Raw genomic sequence first — 11,660 nt, 5'->3', positions numbered from 1 at the left:
ATATTAGAACAAACATGAAGAATATACGACAGCTACTGAATTAGTAGTAAATCAGTAGAGTGTATTTTGATATTTGGTTACGGCGAGTGTCGTATTTTTCGCATTCCCTTATATTGCTTTAAAATTTGCAGAGTTCTTAAGACGACGGTGAAGAAACAATACCTTCCTGTGATCTCGCAGGCCTACTGAGGATACCTAATATCTCGCTTAATCTCTGTCACAGTCACAATTGGCCGTGACATTTCTTCAAATCCTTATTATAGGATGCCAGACCCGAAAGTGTTTACACGCTACATCTCCCCAGAAACATGCACAGACAATGCTAACTTAAAGACGAGACTATTAGGAAGATGCGGCATCGTTCAATGCAATATACATATGTTTTATACGGTATGAACATGCTAATATGCTTAACTAAACATGTACGGTTTTTCCTCTGATTGTGGTTTTTTTAGTGAGAAATTGAAAATACTTTGTTAGCCGCCGTGAAGTCGTGTGTATGCCATAGCTACTTGCAATATTTTTCAGTCCGTGCGAAATGTCCTGGACGTAGGGCATAACTATAGGCCTCTTCCTGGACTTCTTTAATATTACGTCCGTCTTATACGTCTTGCTGAGGGTTTTTAAGCGCCTGTCAGCCAGGGCAGTAATGAAGGCGTCATGATCATCGATGTCCTTGAGTCTATTTATTTGCTTCATCAAACTTCGCACTACCGTGGGGCCACATGACGTTTGGCAGCTGTTTAACATGCACGCATACATGACACTTCCTTTTACAAGCTTGGAGTGCCCCGAGCTATAGCTCAACAGACTTTTATCACCTGTTGCATTACACTCCCAGCACTTGGGTCCCTCAACATGAAAAATCATGATATCTAAAAAGTTGAGACCAGAACTTGTGAGTAATTCGTAATTGAATTCTGAAGCATGACATTGTCACGGAGTCAGGACGTGGCCGAAGACAGGATAATTTGTGTTGGGATTAAACTCCTTATTTGGGCAAACCTGTGCCCGGTAAACGGAAAGTCCGATTACAGTAGCGGTCTTGCACAGATAGCACAATGGGAATTTTTATTCAACGAATAACATGTAGTCAATATATACATACACTTCTCATAACATTGCACATAGTTGATTTTTTTAAAACTTATCAGGAATATTTACAGGGGCGCTGTGGCCGCACGTTGTTGCTCAAAGGAACAGGGCATGTATTGTGATTGTGGACTTGGTATAAAATAGCGGATGGGTACTGGCGATTCATACTGATACAAAATATTGGAGTGTGTCATTATACAATGGCGAACATGTATATAAGGGCTTAGCATGCAAGCACGCCCTTTCTCTTAACAGTGTTCACCCCGCAGAGTACACTCATGCACTACCTTATGGCTAACTCATTTAGACATAGTAAAAGGTGTGTTTACAACTCTTTTGCTCCCCCCCCCCCACAAAAAGGAAAGAAAAAGACAAGCCGGGTGGGGAGGGGTTAATAAGGCGTGACTGGGCTCAAGAGTCTGCCGTTCTTCAAAAAGAAAAACCTGGTATGCCAGCGGCGGAGGAACTTCTCCTCACCGCTGGTCTCGAGCTCTCTTGTGAGGTGCTGCCACACCAAAAGTCTAATGTGGGATACCACTGGGTAGGCCGCTCCAATGGTCCTGTGCTTGGCTTCCGCCAGGCATCGCCTTTGCCATATTACGTAAAGCGTGCAAGCGACCACCAACCTAGCGAATGCGCCTTTGTTACGGTCAAGAACCGGCGGTGGCCGTATGCGGAAATCCCTTGTCACCAGTCGCCAGATAGGCCTGGCCGCAGGGCATTCGAGGAGTGTGTGCTCCGCTGACTCGTCAGCACGGCAGTTAGGGCAGCGTGCGGATGGGACTAGCCCAAACCGATGGAGTCTGTCCCTTGTTGGGAGGACCCCCCAATTCCTCTTCCAAACAAAATCTTGGATCTCCTTTGGTAGGCCAACCCAAAGCTTCACCTGTTACCTTCGCCATTTCCGTACTTTGCTTCTCTCCTCCTCCGACATCTGGCGTCTCGTCACCTAGCAACTCCACTATATGGACCTGTGGTTCCTTGTCGACGTCGCACTCCGCAACCTCCTTATCGAGCATCCTCTTGGTATTCGCCGCAGCCTTGTAGAAGGGGGAGGGGTTTCCCGCCAACGGACCTGGGTGCCTGTCGGCTCCTAGAAAGCCATTATTGGTTCTGGACCAGTACAGAAGGAGGTTTTCCCCCATGTAGTCTCCCATCTGGTGCAGGGAGCGTGCCGTTTTTAAGGCGAGCATTTTGCTGGTAGTTAGCACGTGTGCCAGTGCTAGGCCCCCTTCCTTCGCGGGCAGCTGTAGGAGGCTTCTTTATACCGGTGCGGCTTTCCTCCCCACAGGAAGCCTGTGATGATGCTGTTCAGCTTACTTCCGGTTGCCGCTGGCATCACTGCCACTCTACTCGCGAAGAACGCGAAGGCACAAATGGCAGTTTTCACAATAATTGCTTTTTCTCGGAGGGTCAGTTTTAAGTGGTTGGCTCTTTCGGCAACGCTTTGAGCTCTCTCCGGGGCTTTCTGCCACGTTGTGGGTGCTACGCCTTCCCTTGAGAAATAGATACCCAGGACCTTTACTGTAGCGACCACTTCCATGTTACCCATTGCATTCGATGGAAACGAACCGAAAGTCGAAGCCTTGCTTTTCTCCTCGTTGATTCTGGCCCCTGACGCTTCGGCGTAGCGGCTGTAGGTGTGTCGAAACCGCTCAAGGCTGCTTCTGTCCCTAACAAACAAGGAGACATCGTCGGCATAGGCTAATATCTTCAACTCCTCATCTCCAGTCAGTGGTAGTCCCCTGAAGTGCGCATCACATGGTCTCGTAAGCACCTTCGCCAAGTCTGCGGAGGTTCCGTCAGAGATGTGCGACCGGTTGAGAGAGTGAGTAGCCATCTTAAGGCGCGACTTCCTGAGAGAGAAACTTGGAATTGCTTCGGAAAATGGCAGCTATTTCCACTTGATCTTCCGTGGTCGAACCGTCCGGGCGCATAGCCTGTGTTATTCTAGAGCTTCCGTTACCGCAAACCTCGCGCAAGTCAGCCGTCACATCCGTTTCGCCCGACAATCCATGCGTTCCTGACGTCTTACGCGTTCTCTCTTGTAGGAGTCGTTTGTATTCGACTTCCAGGGATGCCAAGTAGTCCCTTGTGCAGAAGGTAAGGGTCTCTGCGCCTTTAACGATTCGCATTCCGCGTAACACTTCGGCCATTTGTGCCATCAGGCAGCGCTTTCTGTTCCTTCCTTCGCTCTGCAGGAACTCCTTCCACTCTTTTTTCAAGCTCTCCAAGACGTCTGGTGTTATAGAAGGGCCTTTCTGCGCCAAATTTTCCAGGAAGGACCTGATATTTTGCAGGCTGATTTCATCCTGTAACAGAGTGGGGACAAGTCACCATGCTGAGTTGTCGTGACGAGGTCCGGCTGTCCCTTTGACTGTCAACACGACCGGGGCATGATCCGTCATTCTTCCTATCCTGGAGGATAGGGTTGCTGTTTCGCATGACGCCATTGAAGGTAGCAGGAAGTCTGGAACATAAATCCTGTCGCTCCTGCTCGCGGTGGTCCTGGATACACGGGTCTGTACAAAAAGATTGTCATGAAGGTGTACCCAAGCATCCGTGAGCCTGAGATGACGCAGGATTCTGACTAAATCCTTAGCATTGAAAGTAGACCTTCCACTTCCCGGGCCTCTGATGTCCCGTGTCGAGTCAACCACGCAGTTAAAATCACCTAACAGAACGGGGGGTAGTGGTTCCTGCAGGTTGTCACGCAGCCCTCTGAAGAAGCATTTCGTGTCCGTTCGCGTGACTGGTGCGTAAATAGACATGAATCGGACCCTCATGCCGTCGATGTAGACGTCGAGAATCAGGGAGCACCCATCCTCCCCAAAGATACAGTGGGCCTTGCGACGGAATCTTCCCGAGATAAAGATGGCGCCAACACCCCATAACCTGGCACTCGTCAGGGTTAAAAAAAGCTTTGGCGCGGCATTCTCTTTTAAAGACAGCGACATTGAGAGGGGACCTGAAGTTGGTCTGCTGAATAAAGAGGATGTCAATCTCAAGTGCTTGAGCCACCGCCAGAAGCTCGCGCTGCTTTATCTTATCACGGAACCAGCGGACGTTCCATGTAGCAACTCGGAACGCCATATCGCTTTGTTTCAAACTGGTGCCTCGGGGAGAGGGGGGTGCGTCGGGAGTTAGGCCCGTATTCACAAATGCTCCTCCACTCGACCCTTCACTCGAAACGCTCCTTAAGTGGCGTTTTCCCATTCACAAACCGCCCTTCACTATAAACGCTTCCTTCACTTGAAAAAATCTTGAGCGTTTCCTCGAGATTGTCAAGGAAGCGATCGAGCTACCTTTAATCGTCCCTCCAGTGAAATATTTGCGCCAGCATCGCGTCCATGGCGGAGCCCGTCTCACTTTGACGGCGTTTCTCGATCAAGTAGGCTGCCACCGCCGCGTTCTTTCGACAATGACGGTGCGTGTTTACTACGGAGCTGTCTTCGAACGGTTCAGCAACGGCTAGTGTGACGCCGGGACAAGCGGGGGTGGTGTCAAAAGGAGCACTCACCAGTGCCGTGATGTGTTGCGTTCCGTGCATGAGCCAGTGGATTACCTGCCTTCGGGTGTGCGTATACTCTTCATGCGAGTGCTCCATGACTTACTGCGGATTACAGTGCTTTGAAGTGTTTTGGTGAAGCTCGCACACCGCATCAGTTCAAGCGTGGTGCGAAAGCTTGACAAGCAAGCGGCATAGCAAACTTTTGATGCGCTGGGTTCACCGTACTTTAGAGTGGCTTCCTCTCCGGTGAACCTTTGCTGCCCTAGCCAAAATTCACGATGAAGCACACCTCCGTTAGACGACCATCTGTACCAATGAGAAGGTAAGTTCTCCTGTGTTTTTTAATTTTTTTTCTGCTTCGGTCAGATTACTATTAAAGACAATTTAAGAAAAGCACAACACAATACACTGGGCGCAATCAGTGTGCTGCTGTAGCTACTACGCGTGAAACATAGCTTCTTTATACAGTGTCTATGCAGCTCACAATACCAATGAACAACCAAGTACACATCCAGATGATCACATCAAGCAGATGATCATGCTCTGTTAAACCTGCATGTACGCAAAAGTGCGTCGAGTGTCGTATGAAAACGCAAACATATGAAATATAAGTACAGCAGATACATAATGAGATTGTTTTTTTTATTTTAACCCCATTCTTACCATCCGAAGAAGAATTGCTGGCTATGGCACTAATTCGTGTAATTAGATAATGAAATTATCTAATTACACGAATTAGTGCCACGAATTAGATGCTTGTCGAGGGCGCACTTGGTCAACGTGGCGTCTGACTACAGAATGAGGAGTTTGGACGGTCACCATTCGGGATCCTGCAGTGGACTGCACACGCCCTGGTGTCCACTTTTCTCCGACACCGTAGTTCCGCACGTACACGTTGCTTTCTATGGGGACCACCCAGTCATCTGATGCCGGCGGCGAGTCTGCAACAGTTGAGGGAAAACACACATCCAATCGTGAACGTAACTGGAACCCTAGCAGCAATTCTGACGGAGATTTTCCCGTCTTCTGTGGTGTTCTCCTGTAGTTGAACAGGAGCCGCACAAGGTTGTCCTCCAAATTACCCTCCCTCATCTTCCGAAGTCCATCCTTTATTGTACGCACTGCTCGTTCTGCCGCTCCATTAGACTGTGGATGAAAAGGCGCCGTTTTCAGATGCATTATGTTGTTCTTTGCCACGAACGTAGCAAAATCCTGGCTAGAAAACTGTGTCCCATTATCCGAAACAATGGTTCGCGGGACGCCGAATCGACTGAACATGGCGCGCAGACAGGTGATTGTGCTTGTTGTGGTGGCATGCTTTACTGGCACGGCTTCTATCCACTTGGTATGGGCATCTACTGCAACTAGAATCATCTTGCCTGCTATGGGTCCGGCAAAATCGACATGTAGCCGCGACCATTTTTCATTGGTTTTCGGCCAGTTTACTGGTGGTGCCGCTGCCGGCATTGGCATGTTTTGGGCACAGTTCGTGCAGCCGGCTGAAAGCGCTTCAATATCGCGGTCTAGTCGGGGCCACCAAAATTTTGACCTTGCCACTGCTTTCATTCCTGACGAGCCTTGGTGGGTCTCGTGCAACAGTTTCAAAAGACGGTCCCGCGCTTTTTCCGGTATCACTACGCGATGCCCCCAATACACTAGACCATGGGCTACGGACAGTTCTAGTTTGCGGTCGAAAAACGGCCGCATCGGCTGTTACATAGCTAGCCGGGCAGCCACGGCAAGCATACGCAGACAACCGCAGACTAGGGCAACGAGTGAACGTAACTGGAACCCTAGCAGCAATTCTGACGGAGATTTTCCCGTCTTCTGTGGTGTTCTCCTGTAGTTGAACAGGAGCCGCACAAGGTTGTCCTCCAAATTACCCTCCCTCATCTTCCGAAGTCCATCCTTTATTGTACGCACTGCTCGTTCTGCCGCTCCATTAGACTGTGGATGAAAGGGCGCCGTTTTCAGATGCATTATGTTGTTCTTTGCCACGAACGTAGCAAAATCCTGGCTAGAAAACTGTGTCCCATTATCCGAAACAATGACATTATCCCATAGCCCATTATCCAAACATTATCCCATAGCCGGGCAGCTATGTAACAGCTGCCCGGCTAGCTGTTACATAGCTAGCCGGGCAGCCACGGCAAGCATACGCAGACAACCGCAGACTAGGGCAACGAGTGAACGTTTATTGTTTCGCGTAAGCTTCTTTTGTAGCTTCATCTACGAAGCAGGGAGAGGGGGAAAAGGGGGGCGGGAATGGCTATCGCTTCAGCCATCGACAGAAACACGAAGGGGGGAAAGGGGGGGACGTAGAAGTAGGAGAGTTCAGTTCGCAACACTTCTCTCTTCTTAAAAATGGAACCGTTGTACTGGCTTGCGTTGTCTGGTAGAACGCCGAAGCACTGGTTCCGCGCTTGGGGTCGCCGCTTGTGTAGGACCGGCCTGTGGCATGGTTGGCACTGGATGGTCGTGGGGGCTTGCGGTAGTGAGCGCTTCTGGAGGCAGCACGGTGGAGCTTGTAGTTGAGGGCCCCGGCGATCGTTTCGGCAGCATGGACATATTAGACTCTGATAAGGATGCAGAGCCCGGCGATGGGGACTGCGATGCTTGTCGAGGGCGCACTTGGTCAACGTGGCGTCTGACTACAGAATGAGGAGTTTGGACGGTCACCATTCGGGATCCTGCAGTGGACTGCACACGCCCTGGTGTCCACTTTTCTCCGACACCGTAGTTCCGCACGTACACGTTGCTTTCTATGGGGACCACCCAGTCATCTGATGCCGGCGGCGAGTCTGCAACAGTTGAGGGAAAACACGCATCCAATCGTGAACGTAACTGGAACCCTAGCAGCAATTCTGACGGAGATTTTCCCGTCTTCTGTGGTGTTCTCCTGTAGTTGAACAGGAGCCGCACAAGGTTGTCCTCCAAATTACCCTCCCTCATCTTCCGAAGTCCATCCTTTATTGTACGCACTGCTCGTTCTGCCGCTCCATTAGACTGTGGATGAAAGGGCGCCGTTTTCAGATGCATTATGTTGTTCTTTGCCACGAACGTAGCAAAATCCTGGCTAGAAAACTGTGTCCCATTATCCGAAACAATGGTTCGCGGGACGCCGAATCGACTGAACATGGCGCGCAGACAGGTGATTGTGCTTGTTGTGGTGGCATGCTTTACTGGCACGGCTTCTATCCACTTGGTATGGGCATCTACTGCAACTAGAATCATCTTGCCTGCTATGGGTCCGGCAAAATCGACATGTAGCCGCGACCATTTTTCATTGGTTTTCGGCCAGTTTACTGGTGGTGCCGCTGCCGGCATTGGCATGTTTTGGGCACAGTTCGTGCAGCCGGCTGAAAGCGCTTCAATATCGCGGTCTAGTCGGGGCCACCAAAATTTTGACCTTGCCACTGCTTTCATTCCTGACGAGCCTTGGTGGGTCTCGTGCAACAGTTTCAAAAGACGGTCCCGCGCTTTTTCCGGTATCACTACGCGATGCCCCCAATACACTAGACCATGGGCTACGGACAGTTCTAGTTTGCGGTCGAAAAACGGCCGCATCGTTTCCTCCAGCTGTTTTGCACTTTTGGGCCAGCCATGTAATATACAATTCTTTACCGCCGTTACTGCGGGGTCTGTGGCCGATAGCTGCTGTAGCTCCCGTGTTGTGATAACGCCATCGTCAAAATTATCCAGAGCGAGGACATATTCCGGTGGCTCACCCACGTCATCAGCCTCCGTAGACCGCAGTGGCAGCCTGCTCAGGGCGTCCGCGTTGAGCAACTGTTTTCCCGGCGTGTATTGCAGCTTGTAGCGGTAGCCACCCAAGTACAGTGCCCAGCGCTGGATACGTGCTGCAGCCAGGGGTGGCGTCGGGCGGTCGGATTGCAACAAGCTCAAGAGGGGCTGGTGGTCCGTCACGAGAGTGAATTGGCGACCTAAAAGGTAATCACGAAACTTAGTGACGCCAAACACTAAAGCCAGGGCCTCTCTTTCCAGCTGAGAGTAATTTTTCTCGGCGGCCGTCAGTGTACGGGACCGGAACCCAATGGGTTTTGGCATGCCGTTACTCGTGTGAAAAAGCGCCGCGCCCACACCGTAAGGGGAAGCATCACATTCGAGCTTCAACTCTTTCAACGGGTCAAATTGAACAAGAACCTGAGCTTGCATTAGGCTGTCTTTTGCTTTCTCAAAGGCAGCTTCTTGTTGCCGCCCCCACTGCCATACTGTGCCCTTCTCCAAAAGTTTGTTGAGCGGAGAAAGTAGAGTGGACATATTTGGAAGAAATTTGGCATAAAACGTCAGCATTCCTAAAAAGGAACGCAGCTCCGCCACGTTCTGTGGGCGAGGTGCCTGAGCGATCGCTTCCAAATTTTTCTCTGTGGGATGAAGACCCTCTCTGTCTATCCGATGGCCGAGATATGTGACAGAAGGCTGTCTAAAGCTGCACTTATCAGACCTTAGCTTAACTCCGTGTTCACGGAACCGTTGCAACACACTCTTCAGGCGTTCACTCCCATCGCCACGAGCCTCCGAAACCAGTACATCATCAAGGTAAGCCTGAACCCCTGGCAAACCTGACAGTATTGCATCCATTTTTCTTTGAAAAATAGCCGGAGCAGAGGATATTCCGAAGGGAAGCCTATTATACGAAAACAAGCCTCTGTGCGTGTTAATGACGCAGAGCTTCCTTGCGGCTTCATCCAAAGGAACTTGATTATAGGCATCTCGCAAATCAAGAATGCTAAAATACTCCCCGCCGTTTAGAGATGCAAACATGTCTTCAATCACTGGGAGAGGGTATTGCTCAACTGTACAGGCTGGATTTAGGGTGGCTTTGAAGTCACCACAAATTCTAACAGTTCCGTCTTTCTTAAGTACCGGCACGATGGGAGTGGCCCAATCGGAATGTTGGACTGGTGAAAGTACACCGATGGCTACCAGCCTGTCCAGTTCTTGCGTCACCCTGTCCCTTAGAGCGTAAGGTATGGATCTTGCCTTACAGAATTTCGGCACCGCTCCCTCTTTCAGCTGCAATGTGGCTGGAGGCCCCTTGATCAGGCCAAGATCCTTGGAGAAGACGTCGTGGTAGTCGTCGACAATGTTGTGAACTGCCCCAGCTGGTTCTGGCGTTGAGTGTAGCAAGTCTTGTGCCGACGGCTGCAAAACTGGAACCCCCGCTCTGTGGAGCAAGGAAATCAGATCCCGGCCACACAGGTTAGGTCCCGAGCAGTTCAGTACAATAAGACGGCAGTAAACTGAGACGGCCCTGTATTGCACACAAAGTTGCAATTCCCCCATCACTGGGAGTGGTCCAACGTAGCATGACAACTTCACCTGAGAAGGTTTAAGCGCTGGCCACTGTTCGCGATGCTTGTCAAACACGTTTTTGGAAATTACGCAGACAGGCGAGCCAGTATCTACTTCCATTGTAAGTTGTACGCCATTCCATGAAAAACTGCGCCTTATCGGCGGCTCGAGGCGGCTTTTTCGTGCAGAAAGTAAGGTCCATATATGTGTCTCGTCCTTATCGTCGTCTTCAGTTACGGCTTCTTCGAGAGTCAAAGCTCTTCCCTCCACTGCATGCGTTGCGACGCGGCTCTTACTGGCGGTTGTGCGGCACATCTTTGCGAGATGCCCATGACGTCCGCAGCGATAACACCTTGCTCTAATCCAACGACAGCTGTTGCCGTCGTGTTTGCTGCTTCCGCATCTATCACAATGCTGTGCCGCGTGCCGAGTCGGAGATGTTTTAACAGTGTTGGCCTCGGACGCGCGTAGCTTAAGCAAGGGCGTAGCTTCTGAGGTCATGCTTTCGGCACCATTTTCAGCTGCTTCGACAGACAGTGCCAATGCTTCGGCTTCTTCTAGCGTTAAATCCTTTTTTGCCAACATCTGTTTCCTCAGTGCCACGGAGCGTACGCCGCAGACAATGCGATCCCGAAGCATGCGGTCAAGAGACGTGCCGAAATTGCAGTTGTCTGCTATTCGGCGAATAGCAACGAGAAATGCGCTAACGCTTTCGCCTGGAAGTTGTGAGCGATTGAAGAACTTGTAGCTTTCCGTTATCTCGTGCTTCTTAGGGTCATAATACTCATTCAAGCTCTGAACGACTTCCTTGTATGTCAGTTCATTTGGTGCACGCGGGGCTACTCTGCCGGCTAGCACCTCGACCGTCTTACTAGACAACGCCGAAACTAGTAGTGCTCGCTTCTTAGCCGGGTCCGTTACACTGTTCGCCTCGAAATACGCTTCTGCTCTGACGAGGTAAGGCTTCCACTTATCTTTCGTTTCGTCGTAATCCGGCAACTGCAGGGAGGCCATCGTGGTCGGTCCTCGTTCGTCTGACGCCAGGACTCGTAGTCCGTCAGGTACCGTGGGTAGCGAAAACCGACTTCGTCGCCACTGTTACATAGCTAGCCGGGCAGCCACGGCAAGCATACGCAGACAACCGCAGACTAGGGCAACGAGTGAACGTTTATTGTTTCGCGTAAGCTTCTTTTGTAGCTTCATCTACGAAGCAGGGAGAGGGGGAAAAGGGGGGCGGGAATGGCTATCGCTTCAGCCATCGACAGAAACACGAAGGGGGGAAAGGGGGGGACGTAGAAGTAGGAGAGTTCAGTTCGCAACATATACCCATATGCCTGGTCAGCTGCCCAAGTGCCTGAGCCAAACATGTGTCAAAATAGTCAAAGCTCAATACTTCAACCATGTCTGTTCTTGAACGCGAGACATACTAATGAATGTGTGCACAGCTAGAATTAAAAAAATGCGGCTTTTGTATCCAAGCTATTACGTTTTTCTAATATTATTTCTTGCCTCTTTTGTGCAGGGGACCAGCTGCCGACAGAAGAACACAGAGAAAAGGCCGCCTAGAATCTGCCGTATTATCAATGCATTGCAGAGTTTGTACGACTGTATACAAAAGCACAAAACAGCAGTGAATGCGTGCAGCTACACTGCATTAGGCGCTCTATGGTGTGTACTTCCTTAATCTTATTTATGATGTCCTCCGAGCTCGTACTTTATCTTTACAGTGTGTAGGTTG

At 50.4% G+C, this 11,660-nt stretch overlaps 1 protein-coding gene across 2 annotated transcripts; it reads right to left on the bottom strand.

Moving 5' to 3' along the window:
* Positions 1 to 6,781: 6,781 nt before the first annotated feature.
* On the bottom strand, positions 6,782 to 11,113 carry LOC142776569 (uncharacterized). 2 transcript variants are annotated; one of them, XM_075880460.1, is made up of 3 exons: positions 9,616 to 11,112; positions 8,335 to 8,550; positions 6,782 to 7,407 (listed from the first exon to the last, which is right to left on the bottom strand). In XM_075880460.1, the coding sequence occupies exons 1-3, from the start codon at positions 10,934 to 10,936 to the stop codon at positions 6,965 to 6,967; spliced, it is 1,980 nt and encodes a 659-aa protein (XP_075736575.1). In that variant the 5' UTR covers positions 10,937 to 11,112; the 3' UTR covers positions 6,782 to 6,964. The 2 variants fall into 2 exon arrangements, with proteins under 2 accessions (XP_075736575.1, XP_075736574.1); XM_075880459.1 differs by having other exon boundaries at positions 6,782 to 8,550; positions 9,616 to 11,113.
* Positions 11,114 to 11,660: the final 547 nt, after the last annotated feature.

Source organism: Rhipicephalus microplus, chromosome X (genome assembly GCF_043290135.1).
Source record: "Rhipicephalus microplus isolate Deutch F79 chromosome X, USDA_Rmic, whole genome shotgun sequence".
Taxonomy (NCBI): domain Eukaryota; kingdom Metazoa; phylum Arthropoda; class Arachnida; order Ixodida; family Ixodidae; genus Rhipicephalus; species Rhipicephalus microplus.
This window is presented reverse-complemented; position numbering and strand designations above follow the sequence as displayed.